The 23,488-nt window shown below is 37.4% G+C and overlaps 1 protein-coding gene across 2 annotated transcripts in view; it reads left to right on the plus strand.

Moving 5' to 3' along the window:
- STAG1 (stromal antigen 1) overlaps window positions 1-23,488 on the plus strand; it is a 301,019-nt gene that overhangs the window by 77,554 nt on the left and 199,977 nt on the right. For both annotated transcript variants that reach the window (XM_011958167.1, XM_011958168.1), the window contains exon 5: window positions 15,930-16,006. In XM_011958167.1, coding sequence (XP_011813557.1) covers window positions 15,930-16,006 — 77 coding nt within the window. The remainder of the gene's footprint in view (window positions 1-15,929; window positions 16,007-23,488) is intronic.

The following is a 23,488-nucleotide window of genomic DNA, read 5'->3' on the forward strand; positions in this document are numbered from 1 at the left end:
ATTAAAAAATTATGGTCAGGCGCAGTGGCTCACGCCTGTAATCCCAGCACTTTGAGAGGCTGAGACGGGCAGATCACGAGGTCAGGAGATCGAGACCATCCTGGCTAACACAGTGAAACCCCTTCTCTACTAAAAATACAAAAAATTAGTCGGGCATGGTGGTGGGCACCTGTAGTTCCAGCTACTCGGGAGACTGAGGCAGGAGAATGGCGTGAGCCCAGGAGGCGGAGCTTGCAGTGAGCTGAGGTCACGCGACTGCACTCCAGCCTGGGCGACAGAGCGAGACTCTGTCTCAAAAAAAAAAAAAAAAATTATTTACACCATGGTCATGAAGATACTCTCCTGTTTTCTTATAAAATCTTTCTAGTTTATGTGAAGTTTAGTTACTTGTGTATAGGTTACTCCTTCAAATTTAGGTTTTTACGTCATCTAGATTTCAGTTTTTTAAGTGTGAAAAATCCTTTAGTTTTTCTTGATTGTACAATGACCCCATTAGCATATATCAAGTATCCCTTTCTGGAGTCTTTTCCTGGGTTCTCTATTCTGCTAATTGGTCTCTTAGATGGAAAACTAACTTTCTTTTTTTAAAATCGTGTCTCAGGTGTCTTTTTTAAAAATGTAACCCAGGCTGGAGTACAGTGGCACGATCTTGGCTCACTGCAGCCTCAACCTCGCTGGGCTTAGGTGATCCTACCACATTAGCTTCCCAAGTGTCTGGGACTACAGGCACACACCACCACTGCACCTGGCTAATTGTTTGGTATTTTTGCAGAGTCAGGGTTTCAACATGCTATGCTGCCCAGGCTGGTCTCGAACCCCAGGATTCAAGAGTTCTGCCCGCCTCAGCCTCCCAAAGTGCTGGGATTACAGGTGTCAGCCATCGCTCCTGGCCAAAAAATTTCTTTACTAAAAACTTACTGACTGTTGTATTTTTGTATATATTTTAGAATTAGTTTGTGGGCCAAGCACAGTGACTTGTGCCTGTAATCCCAGCACTTTGGGAGGTTGAGATAGGTGGATCTCTTGAGCCCAGGGGCTGGTGTCCAGCCTGGGCAACATGGTGAAACCCTGCCTCAACAACAACAACGAAAAAATGCAGAAATTAGTAGGGTGTGATGGTGTGTGCCTGTCGTCCCAGTTACTTAGGAAGCTGAGGTGAGAGGATCACTTGAGCCTAGGAGGTGAAGGTTGTAGTGAACCATAATCACACCACTGCACTCCTGTCACCTGAGTGACAGAGTGAGACCCTGTCTCAAAAAAAAAAAAGAATGTGAAGTTCCATCAGTAAACTCGTTGGCATTTTAAATGGAATTATATTGAATCTGTATGTGTGTCAGCATTTCTCAATTTTGACACTATTGACTTTTTGGACTGGAAAGTCTTTGTCATGGGGGGAACATTCTTGCATTGTAGGACATTTAGCAGCATCCCTGGCCTCTACCCACTAAATGTCAGTAGAACTCCATTCCTACTTGAACAACTACTGCTATACGTCAGTGGGGATGAATTTACATTTTGATAAAATAGAATCTTTCAGTTTGTGATCATTGTGTTTATTTCTGCATATATTCATCCCCTCCACCAAGTATTTTAGAGGATTTTTTGAAGGGAATGTATGTGTGAAAAGGTCTTATACATCCGTTATTAAGTTTATTTTTGTACTTTCAGCATTTAAAAATTTCATTATAAGTAATGGTTTTTTAAAAAGAGCGTTTTTTTTTTTTTTTAGAGCAGTTTTAGGTTTGCAGAAAAGCGTGTCTACCACTGATATTTTAATGTAAAATTTAGTACGCATTCCTAGAATAAATTCAACTTGGTCATGATATATTTTTTAAATTATTGCTAGGTTTGGTTTGCTAGTATCTTGTTTAGGGTTTTTATATCTGTATTTCCATTTCAAGTTTTGTTATGAAAACTTTGCTAATTTCACAGAATAAATTGCAAATAATGACTTCTTTTTCTGTTTTTTTGTAATTACTTCTTTCCAGAATGTTTGGTAGAATTGAAGGCATCTGGACCTGAAGTGTTTTGTTGGATGATTTCAAGCTACTGATTCTTTTTTTTAACCATTAAATTGTATACTTGACTGATTGATTGAGACGGAGTTTAGCTCTGTCACCCAGGCTGGAGTTCAGTGCCGCAAACTCGGCTCACTGCAACCCCTGCCTCCTGGGTTCAAGCTATTCTGCTGCCTCAGCCTCCTGTGTAGCTAGAATTCTAGGTGTGAGCCACCATGCCTGGCTATTTTTGTATTTTTAGTAGAGATGGGGTTTCACCATATTGGCCAGGCTGGTCTCAACCTCCTGACCTCCAGTGATCTGCTCGCCTTAGTCTCCCAAAGTGCTGGGATTACAGGCTTGAGCCACTGCGCCCAGTCGTGATTCACTTTTAAAAAATTCATTTAGCACTATTGAGGTATTTTATTACTATCATTATTATTTAGAGACTCACTGTGTTTCCCAGGCTGGTCTTGAACTCCGGACTTCAAGAGATTCTCCTGCCTCAGCCTCCCAAGTAGCTAGGACTACAGGCATGCAAGACCATGCCTAGCTTCTGGTGTTTTTATTATTTTGATAAACCAGATTTTTCTAGGAAACTCTCCATTTTATCTAAATTTTAAAATTTATTTTATAAAGGTGTTTATAATATTCCATATATATTATTTATATGTTTATAATATTCCATATATATATAGTGTGTACGTGTGGTATGTGTGCCTGAGCGTATGCGCACCACACCATATATGTGTGTGTGTGTATATATATAGTTGTGTATTGCAGATGTCCCTTTTCATTAATTTTAAATGTTTTCTGTTTCCTAATTATAGCTTTTTCTTGACACATGGATCATTTAGAAGCATATTTCTTCTTCTTCTTTTTTTTTTTAATGGTTTTTGTTTTGTTGTGTTTTTTTTGGGTTATTTTTTGAGACGGGGTCTCACCCAGGCTGGAGTGGAGTCATGTGTGATCACAGCATACTGCAGCCCGAACTCCTGGGCACAAATGATCCTCCCACCTCAGCTTCCCAAGTAGCTGGGACCACAAGTGTGTGCCACCACACCAGCTAATTTTTCTTTTTTCTTTGTTAGGGGTGGGGTCACTTTGTTGCCACGGCTGCTTTTGAACTCCTGGACTCAAGCAATCCTCCCATCTCAAACTCACAATGTGCTGGGATTACAGGCATGAGCCACTGTGCCTGTTCAGAAGCATATTTTTTGATTTTCAAGCATGAAAGTTTTCTGGTTAATTTTTTGTATTGTTTTCTTCTTTAGCTTCCTTGAATTTGAGGCCAAAGGAAATGGTCTGTCAGTTGCAGTCCCCTTTTGTGTAGACTTATCTCAAGGTTATATGGTCAGTTTTTGCTAATGTTTCATGTGCCCTTAAAACTCATGCATATTATGCATTTTTTAGCTGTAGTATGTCCATTGTTAGCTCAGTAATTTTGTTAAAATATTTTATATCCTTCTAATTTATTGTGCTTGTTCTGAAGATTACTGAGAAGGATGTATGTTAAAATCCCACATCATGGTTATAGATTTATGTGTTTTTCCTTGATTTCTTCTTAACTGCCTTTCCCCTTCCTTACCCTCCCTCCTCTGTCTGTCTCTCACTCCGCTCCCTGATATGTTACTAGAAGTATACAGACATCCAGCTTTTTTATAACTCAATATTTTGTATTTAATGTTCCTCTTTATCTCTGGCAATACTTTTTTTTTTTTTCTAAAAGTCTGTTTCATTTGAATATTAATGAAACTTAACAACTTTTCATGTTTTTCTGGTGTGCTGTTTTTTTCCTTTTATTGTTCCTGTGTCTTTAAGATGCCTCTTGTTACAACTTTTAGCTGGATTGTAGTTTTTTAATTCAGTCTGTCTTTTAATTGTACCATTTAGTCCCTTTTGCATTTAATACAGTCACTGTAATTTAGTTTTGTATTGAACCAATGGTTGTTCTTTGCCCCTCCTGTTCTATGTTTTCTTTTTCTCTTCTTTCTTGTTTTTAAATTACTTGAATATCAAAGAATTTGTCTTTCTTTTGTCTGCTTCTTAAAACTTTTTTTTGAGATGGAGTCTCGCTCTCTTGCCAGGCTTGAGTGCAGTGGCGCGATCTCGGCTCACTGCAACCTCCACCTCCCAGGTTCAAGCGATTCCCCTGCCTCAGCCTCCTCTGAGTAGCTGGGACTACAGGCACGCACCACCACACTCAGCTAATTTTTTTGTATTTTAGTAGAGACGAGGTTTCACCATGTTGGCCAGGATGGTTTTGATCTCTTGACTTTGTGATCCACCTGCCTTGGCCTCCCAAAATGCTGGGATTATGGGCATGAGCCACAATGCCCAGCCCCAAAATTTAATTTTTGCTCTTTATTTCTGGTTTTCTGAGTTTATGTTATGCTCTAGGTATAGAATATATTTTGACAGGGGCAGGGTGTGTTTTTTTCATCATTTCTAAAATTTCTTAGTTATTATCTCTTTAAATTTTCCTTCCATTTTATTTCTCTTCTCCTTCAGAAACTTTGTGTACATTTGTTATACTCTCTTCTGTGTATCTTTCCATATTTTTGAATTTCCATGCAGCTTTCTGAATAATATTCCCCCATCTTAGAGTTCTTTAACTCTTTTAATTTATGCCAATCCCTTAAGCCTTATTTCAGTTACTATATTGTTCATTTCTGTAAATTATAACTACTTGGTCCATGGAATTGTTCCCCTGTGGATATTTAAACTTATATTTTTATTTTTTAACATGGTAAGTTTATTTGTTTTGCAATCTATATCTGATAATTCTAATATTTTAAGTTTTTGTGAGCCTGTTTCTGTGGTCTTGTTTTTGCTTATTTTTTGGATGTTGCCTTTCTTCTTGGTATATTTTGTTGCTTTTTATTCCAAGCTCCTTATTTCCTCTCAAATTTATTTGAATCATAGGATTAAGTTACATTTCTCTAAGAGAGGATTTAGCATTTGCTTTACAGGTGTCCAGGGGCGCTACCAATCTAGGACCGTTTGTAATTGAATAGAACATTTGAGATTTTCTTTCAGTTATTTGTGAGAACACCAGTTTTTGATTATAACTTCTTAGATACATTTATCTCCCACTTTGCAGTACCAGAAAAACTTTATTTCCCCCAGAGTATGAGGTGATAAATTGACCCCTGGGTTAGCCTTAACCTGAAGATGTAATCCTTTGAAGCCGCACTTTATAGAGTTATGTCTTCTAGACCCTCTACCTCAGATCGCCCAACTGAAGCAAACAGGCTTAGCAAGGGTCATCATAGAAAAGGTGATTTCAGCCTTGCTTCTATATGTTGAATTTCTGCTTTTATTTATTTTCCTCCTATTATCTTCCTGCTTCATATGGCTTCAGATGCTTTCAAAATGCTGTTTATATTTTATTTACCATTTCAGGGAAAGGATTTGTATAAATAATATTGTTTATAATATCATTATCATAAACTGAACTTGTTTATATAAATGTAAAGTGATTTCTCCCCCGGATGATACATGAATGTGTGTGTTAATGTAACTTGTAACGCTGAAATTTTTCAAAAAAATTTTTTGTGGAAATGAATAATTTTGAAACTTTGATGCTTTTGGCATAATTTGCATATTTACTTTGTATATTGTTGTAATGTAATTTCTGCTTTCATAGGTTTTGATTTTCTTGGACCTACTTGAAGGTTTCAATTGCTTATTATTGTCATGGTTTTGAAAACGCTCTCAAATGTAGGCTGACATGTGCAGGTACTGTTTTAGGTAGAGTGTACAAAAAAACCACAAGTAATCCTGATGGGTTTATACTTACAGAAAACCTGGTGGGTATGCAGAGAACAGGATAAGAATTATAAAATAAGAGATTGGAATATTAAGTATTTTGCCTTAATATTTTTCAGTTTCAGCCTCTCTGTGTGTGTGTCTCTCTCTCAAATAGGCCAGGCACAGTGGCTCACGTCTATAATCCCAACACTCTGGGAGGCCAAGGCAGGAGGATCAGTTGAGCCCAGGAGTTTAAGACTACCCTGGGCAACATAGTGAGACACTGTCTCTACAAAAAATAGAAAAATTAGCCAGGTGTGCACCTGTATTCCCAGCTGCTTGGCAGGCTGGGTGGGAGGAGGCCAAGAGGTTGAGGCTGCAGTGAGCCATGATTTTGCCACTGCACTTAGCCATGATTTTGCCACTGCACTTCAGCCCGGGCAACAGAGCAAAATGCTGTCTCAAAAAAAATATATTGCTGAGAATAGACACATGAACTATTCAGAAATTCGAAAGAGGCAGGGCATGCTGGCTCATGACTGTAATTCTAGCACTGTGGGAGCCTGAGGTGGGGGCATTGCTTCAGTTGAGGAGTTCAAGACTAGCCTGGGCAACACAGAGAAACCCTCTCTCTCTCCCCTCTTCCCCCTGCCAAAGACAAACAAAATTAGCCAGATGTGGTGATGCCTTCCTATAATCCTAGCTTACAGAGGTGGGAGGTGGGAGAGGTTCAGGTAGGAGGATTGCTTGATTCTGGGAGGTCAAGGCTACAGTGAGCCAGGATTATGCCACTGCACTCCATCCTGGGGAACAGAGCACGCTCTCTCGCTCTTCCTTGCTCTCTCTCTCAAAAAAATAAAAATAAAAAAAGGAGTTCAAAAAAGTTTATGTAGATACCTAAATCATCTTAAAGGAAATGAAACATAACTTCTTACCCATTAAGTGTGGGCTGTACATAGTGACTTCTAAGGAGTACAATGTGGAAAGAGGTGGAGAAGTGTAATTTACCAAGGAGAAACTGACAAACACTATTGCATGTAGATGTTATGGTTAATAATCAGTAGTGTTTAGTCATATTGATAGTGACTTGATTTTATATGATGAGGATGGCAATTTCTCTATTGAGCGTCCCTCCAAAAATCCATAAACCCTGTCTAACCATAAGAAAAGAATCAGACAAATTGAAAGACATTATATAAAATACTTGACCACTGCTTCTTAAAACCTTTGTGGTCATCAAAAACAAGTACAGTTTGAAATTTAGAAATGGAAGTGGAGACTTTACAGATGATGCCCCAGAAATAATAAACATCATAAGAGACTACAAGGAGGCCGGGTGCGGTGGCTCAAGCCTGTAATCCCAGCACTTTGGGAGGCCGAGACGGGTGGATCACGAGGTCAGGAGATCGAGACCATCCTGGCTAACACAGTGAAACCCCGTCTCTGGCAGCCTTCCTCCAAAGCCCTCTTCTTCACACGGCTGAGGCCACCGCTGGGACTGCTCCTAGATGGATCTCAGCGGCATTAAGCTGTGCCTGAGCGAGTTTGTAGTGACTCACTGCACAGCACCCCCAGACTGGCGTGTGGTTCTATATTTGTAAAGTTATTGGGATAAGAAACAATTAAACAGTTTGTAATTAAAAAAAATAAAAAAAAGAGACTACAAGGAACAACTCTACACCAATAAATTGGATAATCTAAAATAAATGACTAAATTTGTAGAAACATACAACCTATCAAGACTTGGAGTCTGGGTAAGTCATAGAGAAAAAGAAAAGCTGGGCTGGGTGCGGTGACTCGCATTGTAATCCCAGTCCTTTGGGAGGCCAAGGTGGGTGGATCGTGAGGTCAGGAGATCGAGACCATCCTGGCTAACAGGGTGAAACCCCGTCTCTACTAAAAATACAAAGAATTAGCCGGGCGTGGTGGCAGGTGCCTGCAGTCCCAGCTACTCAGGAGGCTGAGGCAGGAGAATGGCGTGAACCCGGGAGGCGGAGCTTGCAGTGAGCGAGATTGTGCCACTGCACTCCAACCTGGGCGACAGACCGAGACTCTGTTTCAAAAAAAATTAAAAAAATTTAAAAAAAAAGCTGAACAGACCTATAATCAGATTGAGAGAGCATAGAAAAGTCCCAGGATAATTTGGCTTCAGACTGGTGACTTTTGCCAAACATTTAAAGAATTAATGCCAGTTCTTCTCAGTCTCTTCCAAAGAATTGATGAGGATGGAACACTTGTAAACTCATTTTATGTGGGCAGCATTACTCTTATACCAAAGTCAGGCAAAGATATCCCAAAAAAGATACCACAAAAAGAAAAGGGCCAGTATAGATTTCTGATGAGTATATATGCAAAAAATCCTAAACAAAAGACTAGCAACCAAATTTAACAGCATATTAAAACGTTCACCAAATGAAAATCAATTAATATGGTATGCCACATTAACAGAATGAAGGATAATAATCACTTGGTCATCTTAGTAGATACCAGAGAAAGAGTTTTATAAAACCAGCACCCTGTTAATGTTAAAAGAAAAATCTCACCAAACTAGGAATAGAGGAAAATAGAACATAGTAATAGCCATATATACAAAGTGTATTGCTAACATATTCTATGGTGAAAATCTAAAAGCTTTTTCTGTAAGATCAGAAACAAGGTGAGGATGTCCACTCTCACCACTTAGATATTCTGTGTATTATCAGAAATTCTGCGCATGCCCAGTGGTATTAGGCAAGCAAAAAACCAAAAAACGGAATAAGTGAAATTGTTTCTGTTAACAGATGACATAATCTTATATATAGAAAACCAGGCCGGGCGTGGTGGCTCACGCCTGTAATCTCAGCACTTTGGGAGTCCGAGGCAGGCAGATCACCTGAGGTCAGGAGTTCAAGACCAGCCTGGCCAACATGGTTAAGCCCCATCTCTACAAAAAATCAACCAGAATGGTGGCAGGTGCCTGTAATCTCAGCTACTCAGGAGGCTGAGGCAGGAGAATCGTTTGAACCTGGGAGGCGGAGGTTGGAGTGAGCCGAGATCATACCATTGCACTCCAGCCTGGGTGACGAGTGTGAAGCTCTGTCTCACGGAAAAAAAAAAAAAAAGGAAAACTGTAATTATTCCACAAAAATGTTAGAATTCATCAATCAATTCAGCAAAGTAACAGGATGCAACATCAACATATAAATTTAGTTGCATTTCTATACATTAACACTGAACTTTCTGAAGGAAAATTAGGGAAACATTCCAATTTACAATAACATAAGAAAGAATAAAATACTTTGGAATAAACTTAACTAAAGAGGTGTATTAGTCTGTTCTCACTGCTGTAAAGAAATATCTGAGACCAAGTAATTTATAAAGTAAAGAGGTTTAATGCTTACAATTTTGCAGGCTGTAGAGGAAGCATGCTAGGAAGGCCTCAGGGAAATGTACAAGCATGGCAGAATTAGAAGGGAAAGCTGGCATGTCTTCACATGGCCAGAGCAGGAGGAAGAGAGGGAGAAGAGGTACTATATACACTTTTAAACAACCAGATCTCATGATAATTCACTCACTCTCATGAAAACAGGACCAAAAGGGAAATCCATCCCCATGATCCAATCACCTCCCGCCAGGCCCCACCTCCAACACTGGAGATTATTTGACGTGAGATTTGAGTGGGGACACAGACGCAAACCATATTAGCAGGTAAAAGACTCTGTGAAAACAACAAAACATTGATGAAAGAAGTTAAAGGAGACAGAAACAAATGGAAAGACATTTTGTGTTCATGGATTGGAAGACTTAATATTGCTAAAGTGTCCGTACTGCCTAAACTGATCTTACCAACTCAGTGAAATTTCTGTCAAAATTCCAATGGGATTTTTTGCAGAAATAGAAAAATTCTAAAATTCATGTGGAATCACAGAACCCTTAGTACCCTAAACAGTCTGAAGAAGAAAGAACAAAACTGTAAGCACCACACTTCCAAACTTCAAAATATGATACAAAAGTACAGTAGTTAAAACATCAGCTGGATTCAGTGGCTCACATCCGTAATCCCAGCACTTGCGGAGGCTGAGGCAGGCAGATAACTTGAGCCCATGAGTTTGAGACTAGCCTGGGCAACATGGTGAAATCCTATCTCTACTAAAAATAGAAAAAAATTAGTGCTGGGGCATGCTTGTAGTTCCAGCTACTTGGGAGGTGAGGTGGGAGGACCACCTGAGCTGGGGAGGTGAAGGTTGCAGTGAGCCATGATGATACCATTGCACTCCAGCCTGGGTGACAGAGTGAGACCCTGTTTCCAAAAACAAAAACAAAACAGTTTGGCACTAGTATGAAGGTAGACATAGCAACTCATGTAACATAATAGAGAGCCCAGAAATAATTCATGTACGTATGGGCAACTTAACCTTTGACAAGGGTGTCAAGAATATGCAGTAGGGAAAGGATAGTCTTTTCAACAAATGGTGTTTGGGAAAACTGGATATCCACATGCAAAAGAATGAAATTGGTTTGGACCCCTTACCTTACACCTTAACACAAAAATCAACTCAAAATGGATTAAATAATTAAATGTTAAGACCTGAAACTTACAAACTCTTAGAAGAAAACATAGGGAAGAGAGAGCTTCATGACATTGGTCTTGGCAATGAATTCATGGGAATAACACCAAAAAGTGTCTGTGGATGGATGAATGGATAAATAAAATGTAGTATATACATACAATAGAATATTATTGAACCTTAAAAAGTAAGAAAATTTTGCAATATGCAACAACCGTGGATGAGTCTGGAGGTCATTATGCTAAGTGAAATAAGCCAGCCACAGAAAGACACAGAAATCAGTCAAGTAACTGCTTCATTACACTTACATGAGGTATGTAACTCATGGAAGGAGAGAGCAGAAGGGTGATTGCCACGGGCAGGGGGAAGCAGGAAGTGGGAAATTCCTAATAATGTGTATCAAGTGTCAGTAATGCAAAATGGATTCATTCTACAGATAAACAGTCTGAGAAAGTGTCACAGTGTAGAGGAGTCTAAGAAGACATGACAACTACCACCTTTGGTGGTATTCTGGAACAGAAAAATGACACTAGGTAAAACTAAGGAAATCTAAATAAAGTATGGGCTTTAGTTATAAATTTTATCAATATTGGCATATTAGTTGTGACTGTTGTACTATACTAATGTTAGGTATTGACAGTAAAGGATACTGGATCTGATGTGTATGGGATCTCTATACTATCTTTGTACCTTTTCTGTTAGTCTAAAACTAATTCTAAAATAGAAAGCATGTATTTTTTAAATGCTGTAGGAGTTCAGTTAAGAAAAATTCCTTGAAATTTTGAAACTAAAGTACTAAACCTGACCAGTTATTTTCCTCATTAATCACATACATAAAAGTTTCATAAAATGAAAAATAGGTATTCTAGGCAAAAGATGAGTTAAGAAAGTCTTAGTAGCACCTGAAAAAAGTTGTGAGAGACTTCAAAGTATACTTGAGATTATTTGGGACCCCTAGTGACATAGCTTTGAAGCACAGGTTGAAGAAACAGGACTTGGTCGTTTATATGCAATCTGATAAGAAACTGCCTAAGAATCTTAATAGTCTCACATATTTAAATCTGAAATTGTGTAACTGGAGCCAATTATACAATGTCATCTATAAACAAGATACTTGGTAAAACTTTTTACTCTGTACTTCATGGATTTGTATAACCATGTGGGCAGCTTCTCTGCTTTTCTGCCTGAACTTAGAAATGAAATCTGGCTCTCCCTATATCAGATTATTTCACTCATGGCCTCATTAATTAGAAAGGAGAAGAGTTCAGCCTTTTCTACTCCCCATTTTCTACTCCTTGCTTTTCCATACCATACTATGAAAGGTAACAATCTTCTCTAGAGTTATTTTTTATTGTTATCATTTTATTTCTCCCTTTAGTTACCTATGACTAAAATTTTTTGGTTGACCTCTTGTCTCTAATGCATAATTTTTGCCTGAGTTCTCAATTTTCTTTAGTAATATCCTGAATATTTTGGGACTTTCTCTACAAAAATACATAGCACGAATTTTCATATGTTTTAAAATGGCTCATAGGTACTTTGGAATCCATGTGCCACAGGTCAAGAAACCCTGCCTATCTTGAATCTTATTAATAATAATAATAGAACTGAGGTGACAGACACATTATTTTTCTTACAGTCATTTCTTCTAAGTCTTACGTGAACAATGTTAGCATTGAAGATGAACTTACTTTAATAGTTCTTGAAGATACGGTGAATATACTTTGGACATCTTTGAACAGTTCTATAGCTCTAGGATAGTGCTTACTTTTGGTCCTGGGCTATACTAGCATGGCTCAAACAAGCTCTACAATTTGATATTCTAATATTTGGTAAAGTTTCTGTTCTTGGTGTAGATGGACTGCATCCTGTGCAGTCTTGAAAGATTAGATAATCGGTATTCACATGTTATGTGCCAATACGTGATTTTTTAAAACATTTACTTTAATATTTTACTTATCTTTTGTATTTAGAAAGGAAAAAATACATTAGTTTCCCCCCCTCCCCCGCCACAAGGACTGTTATAAAGTGAAGGCTGCCATCTAGAGACAGACTCATCATTGGAGATGTAATCACAGCAATTTGTTTTCAAGGCATTCTAAAAAATTTATAAGTATCAAAAATGTATCTTTATTCATAATTTGTGGTTTTTTTTCATTTTTGCACATACTATCTAGACAGATCCCATGCATCCCAAGATATTTATGACTAAGCTTAAAAGATATCAAAGTGTCTCTTTCTTTGCCTTTCCCCCAGACCCCCTCCTCAAATCTTGAAAAAGACTCTTAAATGTAGTCACTGCATTACTAGGTAGCTGTTAATTTCTACATTTCTGGTATGCTGATATTTATTTAGTGAATCCTTCTCAGTTTTAGTAAGCTCAACATTTCTTGCCTGACTCAGATTTTTTCTACCAATCCACCCATATTTATATCTAATCTTGATTTACAGTTTGCTGTTTATCAGACTAGGTTATGTAAAAATGAAACAAAAAATGGCCAAGCACGGTGGCTCATGCCTGTAATCCCAGCAGTTTGGGAGGCCAAGGTGGGTGGATCATGAGGTCAGGAGTTTGAGACCAGCCTGGCCAACATGGTGAAACCCTGTCTCTACTAAAAATACAAAATTTATTGTGTTTTTAGTAGAGAATAATTACACATGGTTATGCGTGCCTGTAATCCCAGCTACTCAGGAGGCTGAGGCAGGAGAATCGCTTGAACCTGGGAGGCGGAGGTTGCAGTGAGCTAAGCATCGAACCATTGCACTCCAGCTTGGACAGCAGAGCGAGACACTGTCTCGAAAAAAAGAAAAGGTGAGACAACAATAAAAACGATCCTGTCATTTGCTTAGATTATCTCTAGTACATAACTAGATTACATTTATTTATTTAGAGTCTATAATCCACTCTGTAAAAGAAAAGCTTTAAAATGATTTATACATGGAGCAATTACTTTGAAAGCATCTACTATTTGGAAGGCTCTTTTGCTAAGTGTGTTAGACAGTGTTAGTGTATTTCAGCCACACTTAGACTTCAGTAATTTGGGGTAAGCAAGAATGGTGTGTCGTAAAAGCTATCAACTTTTTTTGGGTGTCTGTGGGGAGTCTTGCTCTGTCATCCAAGCTGGAGTAGAGTGGCACAATCTTAACTCACTGCAACCTCAGCCTCCCAGGTTCCAGAGATTCTTGTGCCTCAGCCTCCTGAGTAGCTGGGATTACAGGCATGTGCCACCCATACCTGGCTATTTTTTTGTATTTTTAGTAGAGATGGTGTCTTGCCGTGTGTTGCCCAGGCTGGTCTCAAACTCCTGATCTTAAGCAATCTGCCCACCTCAACCTCCCAAAGTGCTGGGATTATAGGTGTGAGCCACCATGCGTGGCCAAAAGCCATTAATATAAACTTAAAAGAGCCTTTTGTTATATTTGGATAAATTGTTTTGCTGCTGAGTAGAGTTCTGTCTACTTTCAATCTTCTGTGTACTTGTGTACCTAGAAGGGATGCATAGAAGGCTTGGAGTTTCTGCCCTGGCTGACCTCACAGAATAGAGAAGGAGGAGAGTTGAAAATGACTGAGGAGGAACAGGGTTGAGACATTTCTCTAAACTGTGGTTCATAAATATGAGGATAAGAAAGTTTGCTGGGTCCTTCTTGACTTTTCTGACAATTTACCTCTTCATTGTCTTAACTTACCCCCATGAATAGGTACTAGGCATTTCGAATGGGGTGTTTAGTGCTGTTGGACCTGATATGTCTACTCTGGAGGTGGAGGCTATAGGTTTGGGTGATGGGAAAACCACTGGAATGTCTTTCCCTGCTTTTGGGATAAAAGAGGTAGCTCGTCTCTTCAAACAGTATTTGAATCTGTGCATGCGTAGGAATCTGACTTCCTGTAGAACTCAAGTTATGAACTGGAGCTTTTAGCTTGCTTCCAAAATGGGCACGATAATGTATCAAAAAAAATTAATGCCCAAGTAGGAGAGTCTAATACTGAGTATCTTTTATGCTACAGGCGCAATGCCAAATACTTTAAATTTGTTACCTCATTTAATTCTCTTATCATCCTTATTTATTTGTTTGAATGTTTCCCATGTGCTAAGTAATGTTCCAGGCAATAGCAGTTAGAACATTGAAGAAAACTTCTCTGCTCTGCAATGATATTCTCACCATTTAAAAGATTAGAAATCCTAGTTTCATAGAGATTAAGTGACTTTTCTAGTGTCCCATATCTGGTAACTGGTGGAGCTGAAAACCCTACTATGTCTTATTCTAAAGACGTTGAGCCACTCTAGGATGACTTATTTTCTGAAGCTTCTGATGTATTTTTTAATCACTGCAACTACAATTACAGTCTGTTTTTATTGTTGTCTATATAGATATTTATACAAGAATGTGTTTTCCACCCTTATGTTCCATCTTTTGTGCCCTGTGATAGCAGATAACAAAAACACAGTATTTCTGGCAAACTTGTGTTGAGGATTCTTATTCTTGCCTTCTACTGAGTGCATATCGATAAGGATTATACAAATGCTGATAGTGTTTAAGAGCAGTGTCTTTCAGTTTAGTTTTTTTACATTTCATTTTTTTATTTGAAATGTATTTACTCATAATTTTGTTTGAGTAATATACTTATGTAGTTTAAATTTTTAAAGTGCAAAAAGCATGAATGTAGTCTCCTTTGTTTTTCTAAACCTCAACTGCCCATTTCTCTTTCTTGGAGGCAACCAGTTTTACTAGAGTATCTTTCTAGAAATATTTTAATGTGTTCAATCAAATATATTTCAATATCCATTCTTTTTTGTGTTTGAATACATCCTATAGATCTTTCTATATCAGTCATAGATAGCTTATTTTTTTGAAAGCTCCGTCTATAGTTTTGATAGATTCCATTGACTTTGAGAGCCAATAAAAAATAGTGGTTATCATAGTAGACAGTCTGCCTGCATGTAAACCATGGGTCTGATACTGGGAAACTTTTTTTTGCAAGTTGCTAAACCTCTAGATGCCTCTTGTCTCAGAAATAATAGTACATTCTTCATAGGGCTGTTGTAAAGATTAAATGTATAAACATCAAGTGCCCGGGAGATAGTAAGTACCCAAATGTTAGCTGCCACCACCATTGTCATTAATATCACCTTTTTATGTATTTCATCTGATCTTTATGAGCATATAGGCTTTCTTTCCTTTTTTTTTTTCTTTATTACAAACAGTGCTTCAGGGATAACCTTTTACAGTCATTACTTTGCACATGTTTTAGTCTGTGGATGTTTTGCTACAAGTACAATCCGTGGATCAAAGAGTGTGTAAATTTGTAGTTTTGGCAGACATTTACCCAACTGCATACTGTAGAGATTGTACCAAATTATATATTTTTATCAACAATTTAACATAATTTAAATTATGGTAGCTTTCTGATGTTATGTCTAATTATGGTTAAAAATGGCAATTTCAAAATTCTTCCTTTTCCTTCTTAGGAGTATTGTCCTGTCAGAAGAGCCTGATCAAACAACGTTTTATGTTTTAATATAAAGTATATGTTGGAAGGTTATTCTTTTGGGATTCTCACAGATAACTTGTTAATGCTTGAGAGAGTGGAAGTTGATCTGAAAGATTAACTATAAAATCTGTCGTTCCACAGGTACTGTGAGAATAGAGATGTTTCGAAATATGCAGAATGCAGAAATCATCAGAAAAATGACTGAAGAATTTGATGAGGTATAGCATTCCAGTATTTGTACAAATTGCTTACTTAATACTTTCACATGATGAACATGTTGATTATCTCAGGTTTTGTTTTGATTTGATGTTTAGTGTAACTGAAGATCTGTTTTTTAATTATATATGATAATCTATGGTACTAATTCCAAAATTAATGATCTTTCGAGGTTTGATTATGTTGTGTGGAGTATTGAATAATTACTGGCAGGATAAGAAAATTAGTGGTATGAGGTAGAAGTAGATTCTTGACATTTATTTTGAAGACCATCTCAAATTCCCAAATTTATAAATGCATCTCCAACAGTTTTCTGTTTGTGGAATGCTAATTGCATTAAACACTTTAAAGGGAAAATGGTTTGGAGGTCAGTGAATTCTAAGCAGGACCACATATTATACCTGTCTCACAGATTATAAAATCACGTTATGTTATTTAAGATTCCAAGACATCCTAATTAAGAAAAGCCCTGCTTGCCTTCATTTAACCCAGAATTTCCCAAAATTATTTTACATGGAACTTCTCCCAAACCCCTGGTGTGTGTGTGTGTGTGTGTGTGTGTGTGTGTGTGAGAGAGAGAATGAATGTTAAGCTTCTATTTGGGACACTCTACTTGAAAGTATTCTTTTCATTTAGAATACATGTTTTCTTTGCTTAGCTTGACAAATTAATCACCTTTACCATTTTCATAGAAATATTCTCTTGAGCAGTTTTACACTGATTGTAAATGCTGAAACATTTCCACAGTTTTATTTCTGTATTGTATTTATGGTGAAATGAATTTATATTATGTATTAGGCTACCATTAATTCCAGTTTTAACAATCTGCGTTTTGATTTAAATAACATTTCTATTTTTGGTATGTGTTTCTCTTTCTTGACTTTCAGCACTAAAATATTGGTTGTTTTCTAGGTCTACTCTTTGACAGGGAGTGGGCTTGGGGTTTTATTATTATTAATTTTAACTTGGAAAAAGTAATACAAACACGCACGTTAAGACAAACAGTGTGTGACCCGGGTATTGGGTTTTTTGAAAGTTCATCGGGTGATTCTAATGTATACCAAAGCTTGGGAACTACTGGTTTAAAGAAAGTTAAAAGAAAGCCAAGAATTAACTTAGTAAAATTCTTAACGTATCAAAATAGAATGAGATAAAAACAGAAATAAAGACACTGTGAAAATGCACATATAACAAGAAAGCATGACTATTGTTTTAGGATTATTAAATAACTAGAAGTTGAGAAATTCAGGAAAATAAATATATACCTTTTTTTCGGGGGGACACAGTTACACTCTGTTGCCCAGCCTGGAGCTCTGTGGCATTGTCTCAGCTTACTCCAACCTCTACCTCCCCGGTTCAAGCAATTCTCATGCCTCAGCCTCCCAAGTAGCTGGGATTACAGGCCTGTGCCACCACGCCCAGCTAATTTTTGTATTATTAGTAGAGACAGGATTTCTCCATGTTATCCAGGCTGATCTCAAACTCCTGACCTCAGGTGATCCAACCACCTCAGCCTCCCAAAGTGCTGGGATTACAGACATGAGCCACCACGCTCGGCCAAATATATACTTAAAAAAATACTCCTGTAAATATTGTTAACTATTATGGTATATTGAAGGAATAGTAAACTATTAAGAAAACTAAGAATGAGTTACATTGCAAGTGAAATGACTGAAAAGGCATTTCATATACCTAAACATATTTTCTCGCAATATTTGAGAAGATCAACTTCTCAAATCAAAATCAAAAACTTCAAAATCAAAGACGACTTTTTAAAAAGCACCATTCAGGTTTTTTTGTTTGATAGTAAAGTAACACAGTTTGATTATGATATGAAGGTATTTATTTGAAGTGAAAATACTTACTAGATATTTGAGGCTATCCATTTTATCTTCTGTCACTTGAGGAAGATATTAGTCCTTTTGTTACTGTGCATACACCTGAGAAACTTGGTTTAAATGCGTGTATATTGTGAAATATACCTTATTTTAACAAGTTTATTATGTTTTTTTCTTCAGAAGACTATATATGTCATTTGGCTTTCTGGGAATTGAGGGGGTTAGTTTTGTTAAATTGTATTTTGTAATATTCTAAAAGATCTGATAACAAGAACCACTGGATTCCAAGGGTCTAGAACGATGTCTCATTCTCAAGGAATAATCATTAAAATTTTATTGAAATTAATGCATTGTATTTACAGCAAAGTAAGGTAAAGGTGAGATGAGCTAGTTTGAAGCTGTTTAGATTTTCAGTAAAGTGATCTAAAAGTAAGTTATTGCCTGAGAAGTATACTTTGGCTCCCATTCTTTATTACAAACAGATTATTATAACGTTTGTTAATAATCTTTTTAAAATACCTGTAAACCTGCACACAGCCAGCAGTGCTTTGTGATTGTAATATCAACCTAATTTAAAAATAAATTAATTCCCAGGGCATTCTGTGGGCTATTCAGTCAGTACATACACTTGGTTCTTGATAGAGCTAGCTGTAGAAAGCTAAAGCAAATTGATATTTCTTCCCCACATTTTTGGAATTGCACATTCATATGTAAAGTCTTTGGTATGTTTCCAAGGTCAGATTGCATAGTTTTCATATGTTTTAAGTATAACTTTTATGTAGGGAAATTTTTGTAACACAACACATTTAGTGTATTCATTTAGTGCCTTTAATTCTTGCTTGTTCTTTTGCATTACATTGATAAATTGTGCGATTTTTGTGTATTGTGCTCTCTGCCGTGATATCTTGCAGATTTTTTCTCTTTTCCTAATTGTATGTATTTCTCTGAATTTATCCATTTCAGCATTTATCTAATCAAAGGATTAACATTATTAATAAGTATTAAAAGGGTTAGATAGTATACAGACTGTGAAAAGGAAAATATTACAGATATGATAGGGGAAAGCTCAAATTGTCTCTAGTCCCAAATTAAAGTCTCTAAATTGTTTCAATTGCATATCCCATCACTAAACATTTTTTAAACTGTCATCCTAATAGTGAAAACCTGTGATAAGCCTCCTCTCTCTTCATTATACTCCTTTTCAGAGGGCTAATGTTTTTAACTTATGAGAGGAATGCTTAGAAGTAACTACGTGGTGGCCACGCATGGTGGCTCACGCCTGTAATCCCAGTACTTCGGGAGGCCAGGGTGGGTGGGCCACCCGAGGTCAGGAGTTCAAGAACAGCCAGGTCAACATGCTGAAACCCCGTCTCTACTAAAAATACAAACATTTGCCAGGAGTGGTGGCATATGCCTGTAATTTCAGTTACTGGAGTGACTGACACAGGAGAATCACTTGAATCTGGGAGGTGGAGGTTGCAGTGAGCTGAGATCACACCACTGCATTCCAGCCTGGGCAAAAGAGTGAGAGTCTCTCAAAAAAAAAAAAAAAAGAGTATGTGGTGATTATCTGAGACCACCTTAGTTCTGAACTTAAATATCTTACAAATAATGAATATATGAAAAGATTTCTTCCTTCCACCCTTGGTAATCAGAAGACTGAGTATATACCCTTGTTTGTTTATTGTGTTAAAGTGTACTTTGCAGCATATGCATATTTATTGATAGAATTAAATGTGTATAGTATTGCGCTATCATTATTTGTGTCAGTAATCTTTAACGGACAGCTAAAGAAGACTTTCATACTATTATGATTAAAATACATGATCACAAAGTGGTTTTCAGATATCACAGGCTAATTACTCAAGACTCAGTATTTAGACATTGTTCTAATGTTGGTAATGGGTCTATATCCTTGTTTTTAATAGTCTTCTTAATAATTTAAACTTTTCAAGGTCATTTTCTTATTAGATTTTCATGGCTTTACTTTTATAGTGGACTTAGATGAACTCATGCAAGAAGTGACTGTGCCGCCACATTTCTTATTTGCTTATGATTACATACTCAGGTTTTTGTTGTTTCATTTTTCTTGAAAAATCTGTGCTTGGTGCCTTTCCATTTTACTGGGAGTTAAAAATAGATACTATTGGCCAGGTGCAGTGGCTCACACCTATAATCCCAGCACTTTGGGAGTCTGAGGTGTGTGGATCATTTGATATTAGGAGTTTGAGACCAGCCTGGCCAACATGGTGAAACCCCATCTCTACTAAAAATACAAAAATTAGCATGGTGGTACGCGCCTATAATCCTAGCTACTGGGGAGGCTGAGGCAGGAGAATCGCTTGAACCCAGGAGGCAGAGGTTGCAGTGAGCCAAGATCACGCCACCACACTACAGCCTGGGCAATGGAGTGAGACTTCACCTCAAAAAAAAAAGACACTGTTAAGCTTAAAGTCATTGAATTGGTCATATGTAACTTAAAATAACTTAAGAAACCAGTGAGGAATGCCATTTCTACTGTCAACTCCTTTGAGTATTGAACTCTTTTTTGCTACTCTTTTAAATTTGTTTTGTGACACAAAGCAATCTGAAATATGGACCAAGTGAGGGCATACCAGGCTTATTCTGTATATTAAATATTAGCAACAATTAATTTATTTCTTTTTGTAGATAAAAATAAATAGAAATAGAAGTTCTAATATTTTCTTGCAATACACCACTCCGTTTGTGTTGCATACTTCACTGTGGAAACTGCTCCAAGATGAGAAAGGTAAACAGAATGTTAAAGAAAGAAAATAGAATTAGAAATGACAAGTGCCAAAAGACAAATCAATAATTAAAAAATTGCAGTGACTCCAGAAATTGTAATGAATTTGTAATATGCAAAAGTGTAACAAAGGAAATATATAATGGCAGAACCCTGCAGTTCAGACTGTTGGGGACAAGAGCAAACATGTTGAATAGTAATAATAATAGCTACTAATTATGCTTAATAGATGCAAGCACTGTTAAGTGCTTTACATATACTTAATCCTCACAACATTTTTGTGAGGTAGGTAGTTTATAATATTGTTATCCCTATATGACAGATGAGAAAATTGGGGCACAAAAGGGTTAAGAAACTTACCTGAGGTCACACAACTACTAAATGGCAAGCCAGGAGTTGAACCCAAACAATCTAGCTCCTACAGCTGTACCTTTTTTTTTTGGTGGGGGAGAGTGAGTCTTGCTCTGTCACCCAGGTGGAGTGCAGTGGTGCGATCTTGGTTCACTGTAACTTCTGCCTCCCGAGTTCAAGTGATTGTGTCATGCCTTAGCTTCCTGAGTAGCTGGGACTACAGGCGCACACCACCACACCTGGCCAATTTTTGTAGTTTTAGTAGAGACGAGGTTTCACCATATTGGACAGGCTGGTCTTGAACTCCTGGCCTCAGGTGAGCCACTGTGCCTGGCCCTAAGTCCATACTCTTAACTACTACCCTATTTTGTGTTTTATATAATCAGAAGTTTATGATACTGAAATGGCTGGGAAGAGATTACTCAGTAACAGTTACATTCTTTCAATGTGAACAACCCTGGTCATATAATTCATTTCTGGCTATTTTTACTATCAATTTCTTACTGCTGATCCAGTAAGTTATAGAATTATACTAGTATTTTTTTAATGAGCCAATTATACTCTCTTAATCTAAAATAATCTTTTTAGATTGAGTCAGACCTCTCTATTACATTATCTGAGACATCCAGTCATTATGAAAGATGCTTAAATGAGATATTTGTGAAGCCAAAGTATATTCCAACAATAACATTTATGTCAGTGGCTATTGGATTAAATTACCATCTGGATTAGTCATGATAAACTATATATTGAGGATATACTTACATGCTGATGATTGGAAAATCTTTATCTTTCCATTTTAAAACTTGTACAAAATTGGATTTTACAGTGATTCAAATAAATCACATTTATATTTGTCAATTATTAAGATGTATTAGATTTTTCAGCTAAAGCCAGATAGTAGGAATTCGGTTTTTTATTTATTAGAGGTATAACTTTTTGCTTGTGTAGATACATAGTAGTTTACATTTTTTTTTTTTTTTTGAGACAGAGTCTTGCTCTGTCACTCATGCTAGAGTGCAGTGGCATGATCTGCACTCACTGCAAGCTCCGCCTCCCGGGTTCACGCCATTCTCCTGCCTCAACCTCCCAAGTAGCTGGGACTACAGGCTCCTGCCACTGTGCCCAGCTAATTTTTTTTGTATTTTTGTAGGAGAGACGGGGTATCACCATGATCTCGATCTCCTGACCTTGTGATCCACCCACCTCAACCTCCCAAAGTGCTGGAATTACAGGTGTGAGCCACCACACCCGGCCAGTAGTTTACATTTTTATGGGGTACATGTGAATATTTTTACATGCATAGAATGCGTAATGAACAAGTCAGGGTATTTGGGGTATCTCTTACCTTGAGTATTTATCATTTCTATGTGTTGGTACCATTTCAAGTCCTTTCGTAGCTTTTGTTTATTTGTTTGTTTTGAGACAGAGTCTCACTCTGTTGCCTAGGCTGGAGTGCAGTAGCACCATCTCAGCTCACTGCAACCTCCACCTCCCTAGTTCAAGTGATTCTCTTGCTTCAGCCACCCAAGTAGCTGGGATTACAGGCTTGTGCCACCATTCCTAGCTAAGTTTTGTATTTTTAGTAGAGACAAAGTTTTGCCATGTTGGCCAGGCTGGTCTTGAACTCCTGTCCTCAAGTGATCCACCTGCCTTGGCCTTCCTGAGAGCTGGGATCACAGGCATGAGCCACCGTGCCCAGCTCTCTCCTAGCTATTTTGAAATATGTAATACATTGATGTTAACTGTAGTCACCCGGGCCTGCTATCGAACATTATAACTGTAAGTTAGATAGAATTTACATGTGTGGCTTGGTATCCTCCTTGCAGTAACGAGTGAATTCTCACTTTGAGTTCACAAGATACCTGATGATTTACCCAACCTCTCCGTTTTCTCCTCACACGCCTTTCTCACTCTGGTATCTATCATCATATTCCCTATCACCATGAGATCAAGTTTTTTAGCTGATGGATATGAGTGAGAAAATGTGGTATTTGTTTTTCTGTTTCTGAGTTATTTCACTTAATATAATGATTTCCAATTCTATTCATGCTGTTGCAAATGACTTTATTTTTTTTATAACCAAATAGTTTCCTGTATGTATATGCTACATTTTCTTTATCCATTCATCTATTGATGGACACTTAGATTGATTCCATATCTTTGCTATTGTGAATAGTGCTGTGATAAACTTGCACGTGTGGGTATCCCTTTGATATATCGATTTATTTTCCTTTGGATAAATACATAGTAGCTGGATCATATGGTAGTTCTATTTTTAGTTTTTTGAAAAATCTCCGCACTGTTTTCCATGGTGGTTGTACTAATTTACATTCCCACCAACAGTGTGTAGAAGTTCTCTTTTCTCCAAATCCTCACCAGTATCTGTTGTTTTTCTTCTCTTTAATAATAACCATTCTAACGGGGTTGAGATGATATCTCATTGCCCATTTAATTTGTATTTTCTTGATGATTATGGATGTTGAGCACTTTTTCATATACCCGTTGACCGTTTAAGTTTTCTTTTG

Source organism: Colobus angolensis, unplaced genomic scaffold (genome assembly GCF_000951035.1).
Source record: "Colobus angolensis palliatus isolate OR3802 unplaced genomic scaffold, Cang.pa_1.0 Scaffold46, whole genome shotgun sequence".
Classification (NCBI taxonomy): Eukaryota; Metazoa; Chordata; class Mammalia; order Primates; family Cercopithecidae; genus Colobus; species Colobus angolensis.